The sequence below is a fragment of the Peromyscus maniculatus genome, chromosome 17 (assembly GCF_049852395.1).
Source record: "Peromyscus maniculatus bairdii isolate BWxNUB_F1_BW_parent chromosome 17, HU_Pman_BW_mat_3.1, whole genome shotgun sequence".
Classification (NCBI taxonomy): domain Eukaryota; kingdom Metazoa; phylum Chordata; class Mammalia; order Rodentia; family Cricetidae; genus Peromyscus; species Peromyscus maniculatus.
In genome coordinates, this window is record NC_134868.1 from 1,971,057 (window position 1) to 1,995,677 (window position 24,621).

A 24,621-nucleotide genomic window follows, 5' to 3' on the forward strand; every position below is an offset into this window, starting at 1 on the left:
GCCCCCCGGACCTGTGGCCTCCAGCCTGCTGGTCCCGGACACAGTGGATCCCGCTGACTCTTGGACACCGCCTGGGAGGAAAATGCTCCCTGTCCGCCACCATTCTGGTGGCCACCTCCTCTTTCTGCTCCTGCTCCTGCTCCCCTCAACGCCCCCCGCCCGCGCACCAGCACCCTCGGACCCCGCCTCCGCCCTGCTCCAGGCTCTAGGGCTGCACGAAGCGCCCCAGGGCGTCCCCACGCTCCGGCCTGTGCCTCCTGTCATGTGGCGCCTGTTCCGTCGCCGCGACCCCCAAGAGGCCAGAGCGGGGTACCCTCTGCGACCGTGCCACGTGGAGGAACTTGGGGTCGCCGGAAACATCGTGCGCCACATCCCGGACAGCGGTGAGTAGGGGTTTGTGGTGGGACAAGGGCCCATGAGGCCGAGGGTCCTCCGCGCGCCTAGTCCAGCCTGCTAGCAAGTTGGGACACTGCTTTTAGTCCTCTGAACTCAAGAACACGTTCCGGGGCTTCCCAAGACCAGACCCAACCTCAGCCCTGCCTCCAGCCCCACCACCTCACACCCTTTGATGCCTTCCGTCGGTCATTTTCCGGGGCCCAGGTGCTGGCTGGCCCATCTCCGTCTGCCCAGGTCTCCCAGGGCAGGCACGGCGCCCCACAGCGCCTCTTCCTTGCATCTAGCGCCCTGCCCCCACCGGCCGGCCGCAGTGCCCCGCAGATGCGCTCCTGCCTCTGCGCCCCCCTCCCTCCTCGGCCCGTCCCAGCCCATTTGCCGGGACGCCGCGCCATGTCCGCTCTCTCCTCACCCTTCTAGGTGTGTTGTCCAGGCCCCTAGAGCCCGCCAGGACCTCGGGACCGTGCCCCAAGTGGACCGTCGCCTTCGACCTGTCTGGCGTGGAGCCTGCGGAGCGCCCGACACGCGCGCGTCTGGAGTTGCGGCTGGAGGCTGCGAACGAGGACACGCGCGGGTGGGAGCTAAGCGTGGCACTGTGGGCAGAGGCCGAGCATCCCGGGCCTGAGCTGCTGCGTGTGCCTGTGCCACCCGGGCTGCCACTGCGCGCCGACCTCCTGGGGGCCGCGGTGGCCGCCAACGCGTCGGTGCCGCGCACGCTGCGCCTGGCGCTGGCGCTGCACGGTGGAGCCGCCACCGCCTGCCCGCGTCTGGCCGAGGCCTCGCTGCTGCTGGTGACGCTGGACCCGCGCCTGTGTCCCCCGCCACGGTCGCGGCGCCACACCGAGCCTGGGGTGGGCGGTGGTCCGGGGGGCACGTGTCGCACGCGACGGTTGCACGTGAGCTTCCGCGAGGTGGGCTGGCATCGCTGGGTGATCGCACCGCGTGGCTTCCTGGCCAACTTCTGCCAGGGCGCGTGCACGCTGCCCGAAGCGCTGCCAGGACCCGGCGGGCCCCCCGCCCTCAACCACGCCGTCCTGCGGGCGCTCATGCACGCGGCCGCCCCGACGGCGGGTGCAGGCCCGCCCTGCTGCGTGCCCGCGCGCCTGTCACCCATCTCCGTGCTCTTCTTCGACAACAGTGATAATGTGGTGCTGCGACACTACGAGGACATGGTGGTGGATGAGTGTGGCTGCCGCTGACCACCCGGGACACCCTTGCAGGGACAGCCCCACGCGAAAGCAAGGACCATTTGTTCATGTTTTATTGGTGACAAAAAGCTTAAAACAAATTTGACCAAAAATTAAGTTCCATTGCGTTGGCGCAGGTGTGCCTGGGTAGGGGTCGGGTGGCCGCCGCGGGGTAGAGGTTGGGGGGCCGGGGCGGGGCGCCCAGCACTGAGGCCTCCACCCACGCTGGGGAAGAACCTGTGGGCTGTCACGCATTGGTCAGGCTCAGGAGGCTCAGGATCCGCCTGGGGCCTCTGAAGCTCCAATTCAAACCAATCCTCTGGCCGCGCGGTGCAGGCGATGATCCCAGGCTGCGGGGCTCAGGCTTCTCGGCGTTGCCTCTCTGGAAGCTTCTTGCATCTCCCAGGTCCACCACTAAGGTCTTAGAGACAAACTGATCAAAGTACTTGCCATACTCCTTTGAAAGAATCTTTGAGAAAAAAAAAAAAACAAAACAAAAAACAAAAAGCAACAACAAAAAAAACCAAAACCCTAAACACCGTGTTTTCTTTAAATGAAACCCCTCAGCGCTGGGACCGCGCGATGACGCTCCTGGCCGCCCGCTCGGGCACAGAAACGCCGCGAAGTTCGTCCTGCTAAAACGTAGCCCCTCAATCACGAGAAACAAAGAAAAAGCACAGCGGGCCGGTGCTGGCGAGGCCTCTCCCTCTGGCGGGCGCGGCGCCGGGCCGGCCTTGCAGCGCTGCGGGCCTCTCTCCTCTCGCCGCCCGCAGGGGGCGCCCGCTCCTCGGCGCTCCGTTCCGTCGTCCTCCCTGGCCGCTTCCGCTCGCTCTCGCTCCTCTCTCCTCTCCTCGGCTGCTCACACAGTGGTGCTTCAGTTTTAGCAGTGGAAAACAGGTATCCATTTATTTTTATTTTTTATTACCCAGAATAAGATGCTGATAGACTAAGCCACATAGCTTAGCGCTTCCGCCGCCACCTGTGACAGGGACAGGGTGAGGGGTCAGGGCCGAGCGGAAGCAGCGCCTCCCCGCACCCCACCTCCATCTGCACCCGGGTGGACGGTGCAGAGCCCACTGGGCACTTGCCTTCTAGTACTGGGACAGCCCGGTGACCCCGCCGTGCTGGTATGCCCGCTCTCCCTGGTACGTGGAGTCTTGCGAGAGGGCCACGTCGATCTGTGACTTAAACTCATCACCGAGGTAGCTGTCCTGGAGGGCAAAGGCAGAGTAAGCAAGCCGGGACACCGCCCAGTCCCCGATCCCCAAGGACGGACCAAACCCACAGTGGACACAGCCTTGGTGGCCGAGTGACAGTCCAGACAGGGTCCCCCACCCTTCAGAGAGGCGCCGCGGTGGCCTCCTGTGTGCCCCCCACCCCCTCTGCCAGGCCGAGGGCCCACCTGGGACAGTTCGGGCTGGGAGAGGCCGGGCTGGCTCATCTGGGAGGGCTGGCTCATGGACACGTAGCCCTGCGTGAGGGCCCCCTGCGAGAAGGGCTGCGAGGCCACGTCCTGGCTGGCCTGGCTGTTGGGAAGGGTGGTCTGGCTGGGCCCAGGAAGCCCGAAGCGGTTCTTCTGGCGGCCTCCACGGCCAGTCTTGCTTTTTGGGGTGCCCCGGCCTGGAAGACAGCAGTGAAGACTGCAGGCTCCCCTCAGCCTGGAGTTCAATGAGGACCAGGACGGTGATGACAAACCACTCACCAGCAGCCGGCCCGTTGGCCTGTCCAAAGTAGCCCGGTGGCGGCATGGGAGGCATGACCAGGTTGAAGGGAATGGGGATGTTCATGGCGGCCACGTGGCTGGGACCTGCGCTGATCATGCCAATCTGGTCGTGGGTCTGGAAGTACATGTTTGAGGGCCGGCCTGCAAGACACCTGGAGTCAGAGGCGGGGCCCCAGCGGACAATGTTGCAGGGAACTAGCTGCTGGGCCAGCCAGGCCGACCAACAGGAGGAGGCCGACCAACAGGAGGAGGCCGACCAACAGGAGTCTGCCACGCAGGATGTCTTTAGAGGGTAAGGATTGACAGGAAGGTAGGTGAGGCTCTGGCCATGAGGGAGCTTTCTGGGCAACTCAGAAGCTTCCAGAAAGCAGAGGCCAGCCTGGCTGCGGTGGACACTGGCCTGCCTCGGGGTACACAAGGGCAGCAGTAGTCAGGAGGCCCAGGCAGCCCGGAGGGACCAGGGTACAAACCACTAGCAAAGGCCACAGCAGCCCTGGATGCCTAGAAGGGGGCCCAGGGCCTGGCTGGGGAAGCCACAAAGACCCACTGGGCAAGCTCCAGATGGAGGCCAAGAACTGAGCCTGGGAGGCCACCCATGGGGTGACAGGACCAGACTGAGACGTGGGAAGGTCAACACACTGGTGGTTGCCAGGAAGACTCACCCTGGCTGCTGCGGTCATAGACGGATCCAGGGATGATGGCCTCCCGGGCATCATACATGGCTGTCGTCATGAAGCGGGCCCCCTGCAGGGTGGCACAAGAGCGAGGAATGTGTCAGTCAACAGAAGGAGGGGCTGGGACTCCCAGCTTCCCCGGCCCTGGGCCGGCCTGCCGCTGCCCACCGGGTTGACGGTGTTGACGAGCTTGCGGGGCTTGCTGAACTGCATGAGACTCTCCCGCAGGTTGTTCAGCGGCCCCTCCACCAGCGCCTTCTGCTCCTTATAGTAGCTCAGCAGGTGGTTCCACAGCGGCTGCTTCGACAGCGCCTTCGGGTTTCCCACGATGATCACGCCGTATCTGCGGGGCGACAGACAGACATGCCGAGAGCTCAGGGCCACACCCAAGGCTCCAGTGTCCAGGATCAGCGCCCTGAATGTCGCCAAGAACCAGACAACACTGGTCAACAAGTGAGGTGGCACCTTAAAAAGCCGAGCCACCGAAACCAATTAGAGGCGGCGGCCAGTCTCCAAATGTCTGCAGCGGGCCGTCTGTAGGGTCATGGAGTTGTGTCGGTACTCCTGACCCAGCGAGGCAGGCCGTAGTGACCAGCCCTTGGACAGGGGCAGACACAGGGACATGTCAGGTCTGAGTGCCCTTCTAGGACAGACATGGGGAGCTTCTAGTCACGGGCTGGAGGGTGGAAGGTGGGAATGGGCAGATGCCTACCTCGCTCTGGTGAGGGCCACATTGAGACGCCGAGGGTCATTCAGGAACCCGATGCCCTGGTGCTCGTTGGCACGCACACAGGACAGGATAATGAAGTCCTTCTCCCGGCCCTGGAAGGCGTCCACACTGGCAATCTCCACTTCCTGAAGGAGACAGTGTCCCATAAGCCACAGCCCCTCCTTCAGCTGCATCCCTGGGGCCAGCACGGCCAGATGCTACAAGTGCCCAGTGACGGGGACACCACACGCCCATCACAGGGAAGCTCAGACCGTGTGGGCTGCATGATGCCAACTCTGGGCGCTGGTACTCCCCAGCACAAAACCACCAGAGCTCCACATCTGCCACATGCCCAGGACACTGTGCTGAGCTTCCATTAGGGGGCAAGTACCATGTCCCCCAGGTGGCACCGTCCTGCCCGTTTGATCCTGGACCGCTCTCTTACTGTGTGGCCCTGGCTGTCCTGACACCACTCGTGCCTCCAGAGTGCTGACACTGAAGGCACGACTCCCCACCACATGCTGTCCCCTTCTGCCTTCAGCACAGTCCAGAAGCTACTCGGATGCACCTCCTGTGGCTCAGGGAGCCAACCTGCAGCCTATCAGGCGCCTTCAACACGATGCTGGCTAGCAATGTGTGGTCAGGTGCTCTCCTCACTGCGCACCACTTCAAGGCACATTTAAGATGCATTATTTGTGTGTGCCCTTGCATACACCCCACAGCATGCATGTGGCACCCGAGGCCTTACAGCAGTCCCCTTCTCCCACTGTGTGGGTCCCGAGGAGTGAGCTCTGGTCACCAGGGAGGCTGCCCTCAGCCCTGGCCCTCGGGGCACTTCTGACAGGCTCAAGTCAGGAGCAGGGCCTGGGGAGTACCTGGTAGAGCTTGGTGTGCAGGGAGCCACTGAACTGCATGTACTGCACCAGGTAAGAGCGCTGGCCCTCGTACGGTGTGATGATGCCAATCTGGTCAGGCTTGGCGCCCGCCTTCAGCAGCTTTGTAGTTATCTTCTCCACGTTGGCTGCCTCCGTCCTGAGAACATCTGGCTGTCAGTGACAGGATCCCCACAGCCTGTCCCCAGCCCGACAGATCTCCAGCGACCCAGGCGGCACTGGAGGCCGCATGACAGTCCCCCACCCTGCCCTTTCCTGAGGCCCCTCACATGCTGCGACATGCACCGCAGCCCAGGGAGTGAGATGCCGTGGCGGCCCCACTCATGGGCCGCTGCTGCGCACCTGTTGAGGTAGGACGTGCCCGAGCTGGCAATCTCCTCCTGGCCCTGTGTCACGTAGAAGAACATGGGCTTGTCAGGCTGTGGCCACTGGAAGTCAAAGCCCTTCTTGACACGATCCGCTGTGTCAGGGAAGACAGAAGCGTCGCTGCTGAGAAGGCCCAGGGGCTCCAAGTGCACACACACTGAGAGCAGTGAGGTCACTGAGCCAGTGAGTCTCAGGGCTCCTGAGCCCGACAGGCCTGGGACAGAGCAGGGCCGCCAAGGGGCCGGGCCAGCACTGTCGAAGGCACCCCGGGGAACATGAGACACACTCTCAGGCCCCTAGGGGCTGCCCACAGCACCTCCGTGGACCCAGAGCCCCCAGGACTGTGGGGCCAGGGAGCTGCACATGTCACAATCGAGTGTCTGTGGACAGGAACCTCTGCTCATCCTCAGACCGGGGCCTGTCGGTACCCGCCGCTGGCCGAGTACCACACTGCACCCTCCTGCTTGGCTGCCACCATTCTAGTTTTTTTCAGGCTGCTCACTGTGTGGATCCTCACACTCTAGATGCTAAATCCACTCACATCAGCTTATCCCACTCTGGGAAGCTTCCTCCCGAGGGTCACACGTGTCACAGCCGATCACTAGTGAAGGAAGCTGGCCCTGGAGGGCCCCTTGCCCTGGGCCTCCAGTGCACCAAGGAAGCACAGCGTGGTCAGTGGGGTCTGGGGCGAACAGCCACCCATGGAGGCACAGTAGCCTAGTGGGGGCAGGCCATGGGACCACAGGAGCTCTGGTGTGGATCCACCAGGCAGGGTCTGTCCCGGCACAGCTTAGCGAGGGATGTGCAGGCCTGTCCCGGCATTTCACCTGTGGTCCCCGAGTGGTTAAGAGCAGCAGGCAACAGCAACCACCCGGGACCCTCCCACACTGGGCAGCCACACAGGCCAGCAGAGCAGGTACAGCCTGGCCAGCAGAGCAGGGGCATCATCTATCCCCGCCTCTGGCTGCTGGAATCCACATGCCAGGCCACACAGCGCAGCTCTGAGCAGCTCCTTCCCTGTCCAGAGTTCATCAAACACAGGCATTCAAATCCACACTGACTGAGAAATAGACCCACTGCTGAAGGGGTGTGTGTGTGTGTGTGTGTGTGTGTGTGTTTGAGATGGGATCTCACTAGGTAGCCCTGGCTGGCCTTGACCTCACAGAGGTCACAGAGGTCCTGTCTTTGTCTGCTTCCTGAGTGCTGGGATTAAAGCTGTGAACCACCATGCCAAGATGTTAGAATGTGTTTGTTTTTGAGACAGGGTTTCTCTGTGTAGCCCTGGCTGTCCTGGATCTCACTCTAGCCCAGGTTGGCCTTGAACTCACAGAGATCCGCCTGCCTCTGCTTCCCGAGTGATGGGATTAAAGATATGCATGCACCACCACCACAGGCTGATGTTATAAAATTTTATGAAAAATAACTCTACGCTGCAAAAAACGAGAGAGCGGCCTTTTCTTCCTTGTGGCCAAACCGCTCCACTTTACTGTCTGTCCGACTTAGTGGAGGACGCCTGGGTCCAGGGTGCTTTCTGCACCAGCCTCCCGTCACAGGTTCCGGTCACAAGGGAGTCAGCTTCCACTCCCAAGCAGCTTGGGGGTGGGCAGGACGGGGTGGACACAGTGTCCAAGCCTTTCTGGGTCACTATGGCTCATCTGATACCACAGCAAGCCACAGGCTGCTGTGTCCGCTACCCAGCACCCCGGGCCCTCCCACTGCAAAGACCCTGAAGGGGTCACCATCACGGAGAGTATCAGGGCAGGGCCAGAACCGCACTCCAGGTGACAGGTGACCAGCTTCTGACCTCAGGAGTCAGGTTCACACAGCTCACCTGCCCTGTCATGCTGTGATGACCCTTGAGGGCATTGCCACCTGCCAGGTCTCCTCATACTGTGTATCAAACTAAACCCCGCCCTCCTCTGGGCACCTGAGCACGTGATTCGTTGACACTTCAGCCACTACCCCAAAGGAAAGGGCTGGGCAGCTGTTGTCGGGGCAGTTCAGTTCTAACCACAGGGATGCCACAGCCTGGGGCTGACTGTCCCGGGCCTCTGTGAAGTAACAGCCACGGGGGGGACCATTTACAGACCAGCATGGCCACTGTGGAGCCACCACATACTCAGAGCACATGGCCCAGCAACACTGTGCCCAAGGTGCTGGGGTGAACAGTCGGCCTTAGGGAGGGGCCAAGCCGCAGCCCAACTGTTACCTGCAGTGACGCCATTCTGCAGTGAGCCCTCGTAGAAGATGTTGGACGGGAAGGCGCTGAGGGCGGGGTGCATGCGGTACTGCACCTGCAGGCGGATGGGCCGGATGCCCAGCACCACCAGGCGCTCAAAGAGCGACTGTGACAGTCCGGCCTTGGCTGCCTTCTTGCACATCACCACTGGTCCCAGCTGACAGTGGTCACCCACGAGGATCAGCTGTAGCAAGAAGTCCCTCAAGTCAACACCTCAGGCTCCAGGCAGCCTAAGTGCCCCCCACAAGGGACAGAGGTTCACCTCCACCATCTAAAAGCAAGACTATGAGTGCCCCTGGGTGGGGGAAAAACTGCCCAATGCTCACTGTGCCCGCACACCAGGAGGCGTGGGCGCCAGTGGACCACACGGGGCTGAGCCCCCTTCAAAGACCTCTTCCAGGTCCTGTATCACCCAGCACCACTACAGGGCATGCATACGGGGCCCCTCGAGTGGCAGGTACCCACCTGCTTGGCCCCAAGGACTACGGGCACCATGCACTCAGGCTCGGTGGCCTGTGTGCTCTCATCGATGAGGATGGAACGGAACTGCATCTTGGCCAGTCTTGGGTCACCAGCACCCACACAAGTGCAGCAGATGACATCTGCGTTCTGGGGAAGGCACGGGCATCAGGGCACAGACACAGTCTACCTCACCATGCCAGTTGGCTTAGGACGAGACCTGGAGTGCCCTGCTCTACACCCGCTCAGCAAGGGCACGTGTGTAGGCACACCTGTGTGCACGCTTCCTGCCAGGGTCTGTGCTGCGCGGCCCCAGGCTGGCTTTCTATGCACAGTTCCCCAACAACTGGACAAGCCGTTCCTTCTGCCACCCAAGCATCAGCACCACAGGCTACGAAGAGCACCGGGGTTCAAGGTGGTACAGCCTTCTGGGCACAGTCCCCAGCTCTGTGTCTGCCAACAGTCTCCAGGACAGTGCCGAGCTGGTAGAACCCCAAGGCTGAGACTCCCGTTTTGGAAGCCAGGTTTGCCAGAACTGGGAGGCTGACAAGTGGCAGCTGGGTGTCCCTGACTGTGGGCCTCCAAGTGCTCCCAGGCTCCTGACTCGGACAAGTCTCTCGAGCCCCCCCCCCCCGTCCCCCCGTCCCCCCTGCCCCCAGAAAAGGCCCCACGTCCCTGGGCTGGCACCACACTCACCATGAGCAGCTCTCTCTCCGCTGTGCGCTTGAGCGCCCGGTACCGCTTCTCGTCTGCAGACGACAGCTCACCCGTCTCGTCCTTCAGCTGCTGCAGCTTCTGCAGCTCGGGCATGCTACAGAACACATGGCAGAGTCAGCGCCAGTGGCAGAGTGCAGCCTGTACGGAGGCCCCAGAAGCAGACACTCACCTGTCCATGTTCCTGATCTGGTTGTGGAGAGCCAGGAAGGACACTGGGGAGTCAATGGCCTCGCGGCTCTTGGCACAGAGACGTACGACCTTCAGGCCTGTCTGGTGGATCTTCTCTGTGAGCTGGTCCACAGCGATGTTACTTGGGGCGCAGACCAGCACAGGCCTGGGAGAGCGGAGTGGAACGTCAGCGTTGCCCAGGGAGGCTCAGCAAGGGCCCTCAGCAGAGCTGCACAGCTCTGATGCCAGCATGCACAGCCATGCCAAGGCAGAACAAGCAAAGGTTCCCACCCCTACCCAGGCGCCAGCACCCTCTCCTGCATGTGAGGCAGGCCTGTGGGCTGTGGGGCACACAGGGCACCTGTACACTGCCACTCACACTCACACGGCCATGGCTGTTGAGCACCTACCCGTTACCCTGCCGAGCAAGGTGGTAGACAATAGTGGCCGACGTCACCGTCTTGCCTGTGCCTGGAGGGCCCTGGATGAGGCTGAGTGGTCTCTGCAGCACGGTCTTCACAGCATACACCTACAAGGAGGCTGCGTCAGCAAAGCTGTGATCACTACAGCTCCCCAGACAGGCCCTGCCCCTAGGGTCCCCGCGGCACCTGAGAGTGGTTGAGGTCGGGGAGCCCCTGAGCTGTGAACCGCTTTGGCAGCTGGCACTTGATGACCACATCCTCCACCTCGTGGCCCAGCAGCTTATGGTAGATGTATCCTGACACAGAAGTCTCGTCCACAGCGAAGGTCTTCAGCGCACTTTGCATCCTGTAAGGAGAGCCGGTGTAGGACCCATGTGGGCCACAGGGACTGGAGGTGGAGGGGTCCCCATGGCCCCAGCACCCTGGGGCACAGGCAGACGAACCTATCAAAGGAGGTCGACTTCCACACGAAATCCACCTGGAAGTTGTGGGTCACCTCCACGGGTGCGCCCACGCTGCTGCGGAGCTCGATGGCAATCTCATCACCGTAATCTGGCCGCTGAGTTAAGTCTGCTTCCTGCTCAAAGCCGCTACCCCCTACAGGGCCACGGGCTTCCTGAGTGGTGTCCACCAAGGGGACTGCTGTAGTCCGACCCCAGGCCACTACACACAGACATGTGCACGAGCAGGCAACCAGCAGGCGATGGGGCGGGGCAGCTCCCAGCCAAGACACACACGGTGCCAACGTGTGCATGTGCCCACAGGGAAGACAGGAGGGACAGAACAGCCAGGGTCCTGTTATGGCACCCGTCCTCCCAACTGATGTGGCAAAGGATACTGTCAGGGACCTTGATGACGTGGCCAATCCCCTTCCACAGGGGTGCTAGGTCCCCTTTGTACCGCAGACAGATCTCGTCACCCTGCATGAGCCGCATGTCTTGCAGGAAGGAGCAGCAGAGTTAGCATTTCCAGAGGGCCATGGCCTCCACCATACAGAGTTCACATAAGGACATGATACGGGGACTAGGAATTTTATGCTACTTATGGTCACAAATATTTTAAAACTTAAAATCACCTCTTAACCAAATTATGACTAAATCCTCATTACCAGAGTCAGTCTTGGGCAAAGTGAAGAAGGCGATTCTCTTCTTGTTAAGGCCCAGGTCCCACCTGACCGTGATGTTATCTTGAGTCTGAACATACGAGAAACAGGGGCCTGGTTAGCCCTCCACCCACTCACGGGCTGGGCTCCCACAGGCAGGGGCCTCTAGGAAGGCCATGCATGGCTGTGCTGTGCAGCCTTTGGAGTGCAGTGCACAGCACCCACAGCCAGGAACGCCAACATCTGGGAAAGAAGCAACAAGGATCCCCGACACCCGCTGCCTAGGCCAGTCCCAGCAGCAGGTTTTGCAGAGAAGCCTCAGCAGACCCGAGAAGGTGCTTGGGGGGCCGGGGGCATGGGGCCCACCTCCCAGAAATGTTGTTGGAGCTGCAGACAAAGCTGTTAACCAGACACAAGGGGTTCTCTCTGATTTTAAAACCAAGAAACACTTTAGGCCTTCTTTCAAAATGCCCAGAGCCCCGGCCTAACGCCGTTTACGTGCCTGGTTCCATCCAGGTTCGAACCCTCAGGAGAGGCTTTGCTAGAGACCCAGCCCACATGCCGCTCCACGTCACCTGTGACTCCTTCAGCTTCTTGTCGTAGTCAGCCTCTAGCTTGACCAAGGGCCCGAAGATGTTCTGGTACTGGTAAGCATCCTCATACCGCAAGAGCACGTGCTGTGGCTCCTCATCCACACCTGGCTTCTCCAGGTCCTCCAGGGTAGCCGAAGGGTTTTCCTATGGCCGAGAATAGCACTGTGCTCACCCTGCTTAACCCACAGCCAGCGATCAAGAGCTCGGAAGGAACCCGAGGCTTGCATGGCCTCTTGGCACAAACCCTCGTGGGCAGAGTGTGGCCACTGTGCTGTGAGCCTGTGCTTAAACCTACTGTCCCGATGGCTGTGGGCATGCCTGACAGCATTCTGACCGCAGGAAACCTGGAGAGAGCACCCGGGCCCAGCACAACACTCAGGCCCACAACCAAGGGCTCGCAGAGTCCTGGACTTCCTCCAGTGAGCTGGGTCCATCTCCTGCATCCTGCACCCTCCTGCCTCCCCTGGGAGCCACTGCCTTCAATAATCCCCACTGTTGAGACAGGACACCATCTGGGCACACCAAGATAACTGGAACCTGACCGCCAGGTGCAGAGAGACTAAGCTGGACAGGGCTTACAACATTGTTGTCCCACACTACTTAGGATTCCTGGTCAAAGGGTGCTCCACTGACATCCCTAACAAGATGTGAACAAGGTCAGAGCCTGAAGCCAGACCCCCTTCCCAGCAGGGCCTAGGGAAGGCAGGGGCCAGAGCCCCATACCTGACCTGGAGGCCTGACTCGTCCTGAGACAGGGACAGGTGCTCTCTGAAACAGGAATCTCATGACAACCTAAACCAACTCCTCAGACCCTCTGCTCTGTCCCCTTCAGCCAGCATACAAAGACCCCCCGCGTCCGGCTGGCTGTGTGCTTGTCTCTGGACGGCTCACCTTCCACAGCTCCTCCAGCTTGTTGATCTGCTGTGCCGTGATCTGCCGTGCCCGAAGCTGCTCCTGCTCCGAGGGAATCTTGACCAGCCATGACAGGAAGCACCGGTCCTGGATCAGGGGCTGCCACTGGGAGCTGTCCCAGTTGATGTCCTTCAGGCTGCTCTGGCTGGCACAGGGCTGCCTGCGCAGGGGTGGGGCAGGCAGGAGAGCGGGTTGGGACCGGCCAGGAACCTCTGACTAGCCCGCAGCCAGCAGCAGCCGCACACTTCGGCTCTGGCCCCGCTCACAGCAGACTTGCTTGCTTCCTTCCTTTTTTCGGTGTTTGGAGACAGTGTCTCATCTACGTAGCCCTGGCTGTCCTCTATGTAGCCCAGGCTGGCCTTGAATTCAAGATCCTCCTGCCTCTGCCTCCCCAGTGCTGGGATTTTTCCAGTTTGACCAGAATACACACAGGGCCCCGCCCACCCCGCCCGTGGGCAGCTCACCTGCACAGCAGCACCACCACCGAGTCGGCCTTGGCAGGGATGAAGCCCAGCAGGAAGACGTTGCGGCAGCCGCAGTTGTAGCACTCCAGCACCGTCTCGCCCAGCGGCCCGTCCTTGTGCAGCGTCACCTCCTTGCACTTGGCCCTCACCAGGTGATTCACAATGTGGCTGGGACCAGGAAACCATTGGCAGTCAACACCCAAGCCTGGCTCCGCCGCGTCCAGGTCTGCAGCCCGTGGAAGGCCCTGGTCCTGGTCCTGGTCTTCCCTCACTCAGGCCTACGCACCCAGGAGCCCAGCCTGCCTCACCCCACTGCCTGCAGAACCCGTTCGCTGTCTCTCACACAGCCCCGCCACGTCCCCCACTCCCATTTTCTTAGCCCCAGTTCACGGTCCTAACTACCCCTCTAAGAGCCGGGCAGGCGGGCCCCGCATGCCCCCCCCCCCAGGCCTTTCTCCCCCGTGCAGTCTCTGCAGCAAGAGGCTGCTCTGAGGGGCACAGCTTCTACGCTGCCGCGTAGGAGGACGTAGCCTCCCTCAAGGGTGGCCATGTCAGCCTGGCCACCTCACCCGAGGCCCATGGGCTCTGCCAGCTCTTCCTGACTGTCACAGGAGACACTAACTTGACCCCATGACAGCCTTCACCAGTCCCCCGGTGGTCATCCAGCTTTGCAGGCCTGACTCCTCCTAAACAGTGGTCACTGGATGCCTTGCCTCAAGTGGCCAATTCCCCATCCCAACCCAGGACAGGCCTTCCTCCCGCCCACGGTGAGCTTTACTCTACTGCTTCTTCTGCACGGAAGGAGCTGATGCCAACTGAACAGCACTTCGGCTGTCTAGAACCTTCTGAGAATGGGACGTGCTGACCCCTGAAGGTGACCGAGACCGTTTAAAAACGCTGGCCCCTGCCTCACTGCTCCTGACCCTGCTGCAGACCTTCAATCTTCAATCTTCAATCTTCCAATCTTCCAATCTCCAATCTTTTTTTTTTCAATTTTTTTTTTTTCAAATACTACTATTTTTTTTTTTCCTGTGGCATTCTTTCTAAAAAGCGTCCTGAGATACAGACCACTGCTGGCAGTGGGGGGCCCTGACACCATCGCGGAGAGCCAGCACGAAGTGGGGTTCAGCAGCAGCACCAGGATGTAACGATGTGACTTGGGGTCTGGAACCATTTGCCCAAGACAATCAAGTGAGGTGGGCCAGCTGGATGCCCGTGGCCTCCCAGGAACGAGGACAAGCAGGCCGTGCCAGCCTCATCTCACGAGAGACAGGCGCAGACCGAGAACGAAATTAAGCCAAACTCCTCGCATAATGAGCAAGCCAGAGAATCAACCAAGGGTAAACATGCCGAGGCGTTCACACGCCACCATCTGTTTCAAGTTACCCAGGCAGAGGGGAGCCCAGGTTCACCCGCGCCATTTCCCTCCACGCCTCACTCCAACGTCACATCCTAGCTCCCAGCACGCAAGCACCACTGATTAAACACACATGCATGGCTGTCAGCTACCTGCCAGAAGTATTTCCTCGGCCGTTGCAGAACCACTTCTTGCTGGTATTGCAGTAAACCACGCAGGCAGGATCATGGATTCCACAGTAACTGGAAAGTCCAAACCCCACAGTCAGTGCTGGCCCACAGCCTCTGGGATAAATCCTGCCTCTTACAGAGCTTCTGGTTTCCATTAAACACAAACTCAACCCCAGCAAGTCAAGTAACAAAGTCACCTCGACTAACAGGGCAGAGCGAGGGCAACGCAGACACCAGGCAGCACAGGCCAAGGCGGCCCCGGCCCCCTCCTCGGCCTGCAGGTTAGGAGCAAGGCTGTGGTCAGGAGACACCTGACTTCGGCAGAAGGCACTGTGTGCCCAGCGAACCCCCAGGCCCAGCTCAGAGGCTGGTGGTGCTGAGGTGCCCTATGCACCCTAAATCACCGGTTTTCCATAACTCTCCATAGCTCTGCTGTGCGCTGGGCAGGTAGGGGCAGGAACCGTCAAACCAGAACATGCTATCACTGGTCCTGGTCTAACGTGGTAGCAAGGAGGACTAGGGCGCCCAGCTCAGCCTGCCTGTGGCTCTGGAAAGCACTTGTCAATCAGGAAAGCCATGGTAATGAAGGTGCTAGGTCTGTGGAGCAGAGAGGCCAAACTTGTCCTGCAGAGGGCAGCAGGTGGCTGCAAACGCCCCAATGGAGACACCAGCTCTGGCCTCGGGACGGACAAGCTGAGCTGGGTGTATGCAGCAAAGACATTCCAACTCTTGAAGCCTTAATTCCTCTTGTGCCTCTGATGGGGCTGACAACCGTAGTAGACCCACAAACTGTCCATGCCCCACCTTTCAGAGTGGCTCTTCAGGTTCCCTGTGGCTCCTCTCTAGCTCCTAACAACCAAGGAGTAGGGGTAGTGCAGGGGAACCCACAGAGCTAAATGAATTCAGGGTGTCAGGTACTGAGCCCAGGGTCCTGACAAGCAGCAGAGACTTTGGAGCCACCTCCTGGCCTACCTGCAGGCGTGGACTGGGAGGTCCTTGGTGTAGTATGTGTCTTCTTCATCTTCTTCAAAGTTCAGCTCAGCCAGCAGTTGGCTGGTCTTGGCCACACTGTCATCCACAGCCCCATTCTGCAAGATGCCCTCTGGTCCAACCTACAGCAGAACACAGGGGTCACCAAGGCAGCCCCAGGGTGCCAGAGCTGGCTGACAGCGCGGTGTCCCACTGAGTCTGACCCCACCATGGAGGGGGGGCCATGGAGGGCACAGCTGAAGTGCGCAGGAGTAAGAAAACGAACCTTTCCAACCCATGACACACACCCTGGGAATCGCTGTGTAGCATGAAGGCAGAAGCCAGACTTCCATGCCCAGTTTGTGCCTTATGGAGAGGGCCACACCACCAGGGAGGGCCTCCAGGTCACGGCACAGGACGTCTGCACTAAAATCCCACCACTGAGGCCGCGCTGCCTTGGCTGGCCTGAGGGGAGCATAGCTCCATCATCACCCCAGAGCACCAGCCCCTTTCCCCAGCAATTGGCCACCAGGTGGCCAGGCAGCTGGGTGTCTCTGTCTCTGTCCCTGTCTGTCTGTCTGTCTGTCTGTCTCTCTCTGTCTCTCTCTCTCCAAAGGCCCAGAAGTAGCAAAGCCACCGGGCCAAGCACCAGGACTCAGACCCAAGAGGTAGAAACAGACACCTCCTGATCAACCCATCAGTCAAGTGGTTCAGCACCAGGTTCCCACCTTCAGACACCTCCCACCCAGCTGATGCTTATGGATGAAGCCACATGCAGATATTTACGAGTCACTTCTCAGACCCTAAAGACAGGTGCCCATGAGAGGCCAGGAACCCCGGGGGCATTCCCAACACCGGCAAGATGCACTTATATGGCCGGAGCATGTGTCCATGCGTGCTCAGCCAGGCCGCAGTCTATACTAATTCCAGGGGTAGGCGTGCGAGTGTGCTCTGCAGTCTACACGAATTCTTAGACAAAGAGGACCCAGAGTAACCTCTAGACTCATCTTCCTCAGCTCTCCCAGTGCTCTCTCCAGCCCCAGGCCCTTTATAATGTACGTCATTACAAAGAAACCCTTTAAAACCATGACAAAAACCCAGAGCAGGCCAGGTGTGGAGGCGGGATTACCACAGGTTCCAGGATCAGGGCTGCTTTTTTTTTTTTTTTTGTTTTTGTTTTTTTGAGACAGGATTTCTCTGTGTAGCCCTGGCTGTCCTGGATCTCGCTCTGTAGCCCAGGCTGGCCTTGAACTCACAGAGATCCACCTGCCTCTGCCTCCCGAGTGCTGGGATTAAAGGCGTGCGCCACCACCGCCGGGCCGTCAGGGTTGCTTTTAAGTGAGCATGTCAGTAGCATTCTCACCCTGGGACATGCCTGTCCCACGATGGCCACTCAACACTCCCTTCTCCAGAGCCACAGCCAGTAAGAACTTTGTGTGCTAGAATACTAGGGAGCGCCTGTAAGTGGGGGCTCTTACAGAACCTGCCTGGCTCACTTCCCTGAGCCACGTCCTGTGAGTCACCAGCTTGGGACCCTCACCTTACTCAAAACCCAGCCATGCTAGACAACATGCAGTTCATTGTCACCTGTCTCTGAGCTCCAGGCTGGCAAAACTGAAGAGCAGAGTGACCCAGTGCCACATCAGCTTCCGGGAGGCTGGCCGTGCTGAAGCACAGGCAGGCGACAGATCTGCTCACACTCTTTGGCAGGGGCTTGCACCTCAACACAGAAGAGAGCTCAGAGCCTCCCTGGGACCTGAGCTCTAATGGGGCAGGCCCTGGGTGACTCTGGTGGTGGCACAGGCCTGAAAAGCAGTGAAGCAAGACTAGGAGTCTGTCCTGACCGCTGTGACTGTGGCTACTACAGGGTCCAAGGCTATGTCTCAATTCTCCTGCCCACACACCATCATACCTGCTGCTCCGAGGAGCCACCAATTCTCCCCAGGTCACATCATTTTCCATTCCCCCCACGAGCACAAGAGCTCCGATTTCTGCCTGTCTCTGCCATGAACGGTGTCCTCTAGCCATGCAAACGGAGCTGAGATGGAATTCTAGGGTGGTCTTGAGCCACCATCCCTGTGACCATGCAGCTGATGCCTGTTGTGACCATGCATGAGCTGTTGCAATCTGTCCCCTTTCCCATGTGTCTCAGCCCCCAGTCCCCACCCCATGTGGTGCCTGGCCTGGAAATTTGACAGATGGTCCCCACTGTGCACAGAGGCTGGGCTGCATCATCACAGGGATGGGAAGGAGGGTGGTGTCTCAGTGGTCCTGACTCAGCTTTTTAGATTTTTTTTTTTGCTTGTCTGTGTGGGGTGTCAGGTCCTGGAGGCACAGACAGGTGTGAGCTGCCACACGAGTGCCGGGAGAGCAGCCGGTGCCCTCAGCTGCAGAGCCCTCTCCCCAGCCCCACACGGCCTCTGTCTAATGACATCTGCAGACCCAGGGGCGCTGGGTCTTCTTGCTCCAGTGGTGCTGGGATGGATGGAGCACTGAGACTTCTGGGTGGGCACACACTGCTGAGCTGCGTGGCAGCCACAGATTCACGTCAAAAAAACAGCTTTTCCAGGCCAACTGTAGTGGTATAGGCAGCAGAGAGAAGCAGATCTCTTCAAGGCCAAGGCCAGCCTGCTAGTCAGAGATCCTATCTCAAAAATAAAGTGTTCAAAAGGAAAGGGGGAACTATCTTCTCTGCATGTGGAACACCAGTTGTGGGACACCACTAGGGTACCGAGGTCCTAACAGCACTGTGCTCAGGTCCCCATGCAAGCTACTGACAGGAAGCCCTGGTCATCCCGAGAGGCAATACAAGACAAATACAAGGAACATTCTCCAGCACTCCCACAAAGGCCAGGCTGAAAAGAAGACTCCAGACTCGCTGCACAGCCTAGCAACGGACTGACCACCTCTACACATTCTGTGATTGTTGAGGACAAGCATCTCACACTCTCAGAGGTGCATCTGGCCCCAGACAGCAACAGAATGAGCTAAGAGCAAGGGATGGCACCTGGCGCAGAGCAGGGCCAGACCCCACAGCAGGCAACACAATAAGGCTTGGCCAGCACAGGGCTGAAGCCCTTGCCCCATGAGGAGGTCCAGGGCACATTGCCACCTCACCAGACCCAAAGGCATGCCGCAGGCTCCCCAGCCAACTCAAGGCCCCAGGCAGGACCACTGGGTGTCTCAGGCCGCGCTCCAGGGGAAAGTCTGCTCTAACACAACACTTAGGCTCACCCTGAAGCTGTCAAGTGAATTAAACCACAAGGGTCACCTTCCTGAAGACTGATTCCTACAGGACACACAGAACTCAGACCTTGGATCAGAGCAGTGCAGAAAGGGAACTCTGCTTCCAGAAGAAACTTGTAGAAAGTCTCCACTGTGTGGTGCTGTGACCTCAGACTAGAGGTGTACTGCAGGTCTCATGGGCATCACCCCACTTAAGTCTGCTGGCTGGTGCCCCAGGACCTTGGTTGGCATATACTGCCCTCAGCCTCAGTTAATCCGGCTAAATGCCTCGAGGTGCACAGCCCCTGCCAGGGCAGCCTGGAATCCCTATCTGGCCCCAGGGCTGCTGTCTGGCCCGCTCCTCGCAGAGGCCCCACCCCTGAAGAGAGCCTGCCCTCCAGGAGGCCCCAAGAGTCTTAGCCAAATCCATGCCTGCCCTCCAAAACACAAATGCTGGGATGTAAAGTGAGTCATCTCTTGTTCCTCCAGGCCCTAAGCGGGAGATGAGTGGGAGCTACATAGGCAGGGTACCCCTCCCCCAAACCTCCAGAACAGCCACATCCCTCCAGCTGGCCTTTCCAGCCTCAGGACAGGGCTCAGTTAGTGTCTGGGTCAAGACCCAGCTGGGCCTGCTCCTGACCTGTGAAGCTCTCAACTTCCTTAACCTTAGTTTGGACCCAAGCTGAGTCGTAGCTATTTTGACCTACAAAGAGGGTGACCTGGCTGGGTCCAGCTCAGCAAGAAGCCCCCCTTCTCCATCCTGTGGCCTTTGACCTTTATTCTGTGTGGTATAAGCTCACCTGTCCCTCACAGGCACACAAGGATGGGACCACACAGGTAGCAGAAGAGCCCGTCCTGGTGACAGGTGCGGCTGGCACCCTGGGGAGCAGCACACCTCTCTCAAAGCACCCTGAGTCCTGAGGAAGCACCAGTGCTGCGGGCATGCTGCCCACCAGGACGAGGCTGGGCAGAGCTGGAGCAGACTGTCCCAGACCATAACACATCCACCTCAGTTACCAAACTTCACACCGTGGGCCACCAATCCACACGAGACTCTAGGGGCCTCTTCTCTCACTCGACCAAAGGACAGGGTTCCTCGGTCATTCACAGACCACGTCCACGGTCCAGAGGCATGCACACAGCACGGCCATGGCATCCCCTGCCTCACCTTCTGCCAAGGGCAGATAGATCAAAGTGCCCACAGCCCCTACCACCTCTAGGCCATGCTCTCTCACCCAACTTAGAGGCCAGTGCCCCCAAAGGCTTCCACAAGCACTCAGGTCACCCTGACTGCCACCATCCTCACAGTGCTGAGTGGGCACCATGAGCAGCTGGCCGGGCCATCCTCCACCAGTCAGTCCTCCATACAGGAGGGAAGGAAGGCGCCGTGGGGCTGAGGGTAGAAGCCAGGCCACGGGCTGTCCCGAGGTCATGTGGTGCACAAAAGAACACCTGAGGTGCAGAGGGGGTGCCAGTCCCAGGCAGGAGCATGGCGAGGGCCTCAGGGCTCCCATCTGCCTCACGTGTGACTACTGGCTGGTGGGCACTGTGGTGCAGGTGTCTTCTAGAGGAGAACTACAGCACTGAGAGCCACGGTGGCTGCAGACCCTTAAGACTGCTGCCCCAGCAGCAGGCTCCTGCATCCAAGGGCCTCCCTCTCAGAGGCACAAAGAGGCTGTCTGGCTTTGCTCACATCCCCACAGACAGAGCTAGGTAAAGAAGCAAGTGTGACAGGTTCCCACCCCACAGTGGGACACTGCGGAGGCTGACTCAAGTCTAGCCCTGGCAGCAGCAGGTGTGGTGTGGCCCACTAGGCTAAAGAGCCACCATGGACGGTGAAGCTGGGCAGGACGGAAGGTCCCTGAGAAGAGGACAAGCAAGCTGGCCCTGTGTCCTGTGACCAGGCCTGGATGAAGTGCAAGAGTCCCAGAGCTGGAGCAGCACTGTCCCCAGACAGTGATGTCCCTCCCTGAACAGATCCCACTTCAAGGACAGCTGAGGACATGGAGCCAGCGGCCTGTAGGCCACTTTTCTCTGCCCGTTGTCATCTCTCAGACCCGTGTAGACAAGACACCTGCACCCTGCTGGTTCACCAGGAGGTGGTAGGCCCTGGAGGGGCCACAGCAGCACACCAGAGCCGCGGGTGGCACCCGGAGCCACTAACCCCAGGTCACCCCCAGGGAACAGTGGCATCTGTCTCCTAGCATTTTCATGTTCACCCTTTCACTTAGGACGGAAGGTCTGTGTGCTAATGCGACAGTGGGGACAGGTCCCCAAAGACCCACCACATCACAACAACAGCAGCGCAGCCCACTCACCCTCCTCCGGCAGCTCCTCCATGCTAGTCCTTATGCGGACAGGTGCCCACACCCCTGACCCTCCACTGGCCCTGTTCCCACCAGATTTCACTGTGAGAAAGAAAGGCGATAGACAGTGCTGCTCAGGAGGTGAGCAGCCCAGGAGTCTTCCCCACAAGCCAGCAGACAAACGACAGATACCTGAAATTACCTTTGGTCCTCACAGAGGAAAGAAGGACCTGGATGGGTCAAGAACCAGAAAAGAAGAAGCCTGGCCTATCTCAGAGACTCTGCAGGACAGTGCCAGCCCATTTCATCTGGACCTGCAGGGTTCTGTCCAACACTAGGGCCTTTCACACAGAAAATGGGGTTCTCTAACATTGGCCCAACAGTCCTCTACCTCTAGACTTCAGTCAACTCCCCACCGGGCCAGCATACGGAGCCATATACTGGGCAGCAGCCCTGCAAGCCCTGCAGCAGTGGGGACATGGCCCTCCAGGACAAGCTCCTCCCCAGAACACCTCCCACAGGTGCTAAGCCTCAGCAGAAGTCAGCAGGGATGGGTCTGTGCAGCGAAGTCACTCAGTCACAAAAAGGACACAGCACATGCCAGCACATGGATGCACTCTGAGGTCAGGAGAGCAGTGAAGAGCCAGGCAGAGCTGGTGAACAACAGTTGAGTGTCTGCCCGGCACAGACAGGGCCCGGGTTCAGTCTGCACTCCAAAGGAATAAGCCACAAAAATGACAGACACGGGACAACCACACCATGCCATCTACACAGCAACAGAAAGGGTCCGTGACCCTGCTTCAGTAAAGCCGGGGAGAACCACCAGTGGACCAACAGGAAAAGCTCAACCTACTGGGTGGGCGGCCCAGCCTCCTAGAAGCCCCTGCCCAAAGCCCCAAACCCACCCTGAAAGATGAGTAAGGGAAAATAAAGCAATGTTTCTGGTGGCGAAGGCCACTGGGTGTGCAAGGGAGGACTTTCTCCACTTTCCAGTTCTGTTCACTTTCTGTCCACAGATGCAGGGCCTCCTAAACCGAGAGGAAAGGCGCTCGCTCCCTCCCTTCCCAGACACCGATTTGATGTTGAGAGAGGCCACAGGTGGGTGGAAGCTCATGGCTCAATCTCCAGTTTCAACGGGCAGAGCGGGCACATCCATGTGAGCACAGGCACCAGTCTGCTGCTGCACTTCAGCGGCTGCACTTCAGCGGCTGCACTTCAGCGGCAGCTCAAAGACCTGGAGATGAGGCAGGCCTCCCACTCCTGGTCTTCCAGCTGCGCCATCACAGCCTGCGGCATGGTGGGTGACCCCACACAGATCTCCCCTCTCCAGACAGATGAGGCTGAAAGGAAGGTCCATCTACCCTGCCACCCAGCGGGGGAATGACAGGAGGCCTGGCCTCAGGGCCCCCTCACTCCTCTAGGCCACCTGTTCTCTCCCCACCTCCCCACACCGCAGGTAAACAGTGAGAAACAACATACACCTGTTCCAATGCACACGCCGCTGTGGGGCTGAGTCAACCCTCTCCTTCTATTAGGGCTGAAAATGAGCCCAAGTGGGTGGTCTACCCACAGGCATGACTCAACCAGCCAGCTCAAAGGCCCTCCCCCAACAACAAGGTCTGAGATCACTGATGAGAACTCGCGGTGTCTCCCTAGGCCCAAGCACAGGGACACCTGTGGCTCCAGCCTGTAGCTCCTCCCTGAGAATACAGGAAAACAAAGCTGAGAGGTGCCCAACACCAAGCCAGCCATAGTGAGAGCCATCTGATGAGGTGGTGGCCAGTTCCCAGCCCAAGCTGAAATGCCTATGCCACCTGTCATTCAAAACAAAAGCCCCTCCCAGAGGCACAGTCACCCATGTGATACCCACTGTCGATGCCTCTGAGGAGCAAAACTCAAACCCAACTTTTCCAAGCAGAGCCTGGGAGTTACATAACACTGGTTTCAGCAACAGGCAAACCGAAGAGGAAAAACAAACCGGCAACCGCCTCTCTAGCCACCCCAACCAGCCACCGAGTGCGCTGCTTCCACCAGAGGCGCCAAAACCCTGGCTCTGCTCTGCTCCAGGGACCCCCAAACTTGAACTGGAGTAGCCTGACTGGAGGGGTGGTGGGTGGAAAAGGCCAGAGGGTGGGATGGGGTGGCTGGACTGGCTAAAGAGGTGACCCCGGAGGGCACTTTGGGCCCAAAGGATAGCAACTGTGGCCAGGTCACCTCAGGCCTGAGAGACAGGTAGGTTACCACAGACACACCCAAAAGCGGAGTGAGGGCAGCTCCGGCTTGAGGCTTGGGCCAGAGCAGATCCCGCGCTATAGGAAGAAGGACATTTTTGCAGGTCACTGCCCAGCCGGGATGGGTGGAGGAAACAGGGCAGGTGGCTGGGACAGAGGTGAGGAATCAGAGGAGATGGCAGGTGGCTGGGCCAGAGCACCAAGAAACTAGAGCGGGCGGCAGGGACTGGCAGGTAGCCGGGACCTGGGATGGGTAGTTAGGACAAGCAGCTGAGGGTGGAAGCAGAGATCGAGGGAAGGAGAAGCAAACAGGAACCAGGGTATGGCACCAAAGATCTAGGGCAGGCTCCAAGGACTCGAGGCAGGTGGAGGGTACCTGGGCAGCTAAACAGGTATCCAGAGTGGGGATCTAGGGCCAGTTAGCAGGGACTTTAGGGAGCCGGAGTGTGAAGCAGACACCCGGGGCTTGTTAACTGGCCCTGGGGCAGGTTAACCGAGACCTGGCACCGCAGCTCCCGAGCCCGCCCGCCTGCCCGCCCGCCCGCCCGGCTTCCGGCGCCGCCATGCGCCGCTCCGCTCACTTGCGCGTCGAGCTGGCCCGCCGCGCCGCCTGCGCCCGCTCCGCCCGGGCCTCCCGCGCCTCCGGGGCCGCCGGGGGGCGTCTGCGTCTGGCTGGGGAGGGTGAAGTCGGTGAACTCGAACTCGGAACCCTGGGTGTCGGCGCCGAGCAGCTCGGCTTCCTCGGTGTCCAAGAAGGTGAGCGTCTGCGAGCTGGGGCCGTACGCCTCCACGCTCATCCTGCCGCCCGGGCCGCGCCCTTCGTCGGCGCCTCGCCGCACTCGAGCCCGAGGCTTCGTCTAGGCCTAGGCCGTAACCCGGAGCAGCCGCCGCCGCCGCTCCTCGAGCCGGGAAGACTCCGAGCCGGCCTCCGAGAGCAGAGCCGAGCCGCCGGCTCCAAGCGCTGAGTCGCCGCCGCCGCCGTGCCCCTCCGCGCAGCCGCTCGCCTCAAAGCCCACCGCCGCTCTCAGGCCCCCGGACAGGAACCGCCGCCGCTGCCGCCGCTGCCGCGGTGCGCGTGCGCGAGCCCGACGCCGGCACAGGTGCGCGTGCGCGAGCCCGACGCCGGCGCAGTCGCGCGCGCTCCCCCCGGAAAGCAGCCAACCGCGCCCGGGCACTAGAAGCCGAGCGGGAGGCCAGAACTCGCCGTGCGCCTGCGCGTATGGGCGGGACTTCAACCGCCTTGAGGGCCGGGGCTCGCGAACTTGGCCCCGCCCCAACCGCTGCCTGGCGGTGCGCATGCGCGGCGCCGACGTCCCAGCCGCCCGGCCGCAGGGCTGGCTGT

At 60.1% G+C, this 24,621-nt stretch overlaps 2 protein-coding genes across 5 annotated transcripts; one reads left to right on the forward strand and one right to left on the reverse strand.

Moving 5' to 3' along the window:
• The first annotated feature begins 82 nt into the window (after nucleotides 1-82).
• On the forward strand, nucleotides 83-1,697 carry Gdf1 (growth differentiation factor 1). Its single transcript, XM_042263033.2, has 2 exons — nucleotides 83-383; nucleotides 814-1,697. The coding sequence occupies exons 1-2, from the start codon at nucleotides 83-85 to the stop codon at nucleotides 1,590-1,592; spliced, it is 1,080 nt and encodes a 359-aa protein (XP_042118967.1). The 3' UTR covers nucleotides 1,593-1,697.
• Upf1 (UPF1 RNA helicase and ATPase) lies at nucleotides 1,639-24,211 on the reverse strand. 4 transcript variants are annotated; one of them, XM_076553075.1, is made up of 24 exons: nucleotides 23,861-24,211; nucleotides 15,521-15,660; nucleotides 14,531-14,620; nucleotides 13,022-13,189; nucleotides 12,537-12,717; nucleotides 11,628-11,789; nucleotides 11,059-11,143; nucleotides 10,789-10,887; nucleotides 10,394-10,502; nucleotides 10,137-10,296; nucleotides 9,939-10,057; nucleotides 9,530-9,694; nucleotides 9,340-9,454; nucleotides 8,650-8,793; nucleotides 8,155-8,368; nucleotides 5,922-6,039; nucleotides 5,562-5,718; nucleotides 4,690-4,832; nucleotides 4,146-4,320; nucleotides 3,966-4,047; nucleotides 3,283-3,444; nucleotides 2,983-3,200; nucleotides 2,669-2,791; nucleotides 1,639-2,559 (listed from the first exon to the last, which is right to left on the reverse strand). In XM_076553075.1, exons 1-23 carry the CDS (start codon nucleotides 24,074-24,076, stop codon nucleotides 2,672-2,674), a joined length of 3,342 nt encoding a protein of 1,113 aa, XP_076409190.1. In that variant the 5' UTR covers nucleotides 24,077-24,211; the 3' UTR covers nucleotides 1,639-2,559; nucleotides 2,669-2,671. The 4 variants fall into 4 exon arrangements, with proteins under 4 accessions (XP_076409190.1, XP_076409189.1, XP_076409188.1 ...); XM_076553074.1 differs by having other exon boundaries at nucleotides 10,394-10,520; XM_076553073.1 differs by having other exon boundaries at nucleotides 11,026-11,143.
• Nucleotides 24,212-24,621: the final 410 nt, after the last annotated feature.

Bases quoted from the DNA above. Each gene is read 5' to 3' on its own strand.
- Gdf1 (XM_042263033.2), top strand. From the start codon at position 83: ATGCTCCCTGTCCGCCACCATTCTGGTGGCCACCTCCTCTTTCTGCTC. The intron at 384-813 runs GTGAGTAGGGGT...TCACCCTTCTAG, and splicing joins GCGCCACATCCCGGACAGCG to GTGTGTTGTCCAGGCCCCTA.
- Upf1 (XM_076553072.1), bottom strand. From the start codon at position 24,076: ATGAGCGTGGAGGCGTACGGCCCCAGCTCGCAGACGCTCACCTTCTTG. The intron at 3,201-3,282 runs GTGAGTGGTTTG...GCTGTCTTCCAG, and splicing joins GGCCAACGGGCCGGCTGCTG to GCCGGGGCACCCCAAAAAGC. The intron at 2,792-2,982 runs GTGGGCCCTCGG...TTTGCCCTCCAG, and splicing joins CCCAGCCCGAACTGTCCCAG to GACAGCTACCTCGGTGATGA.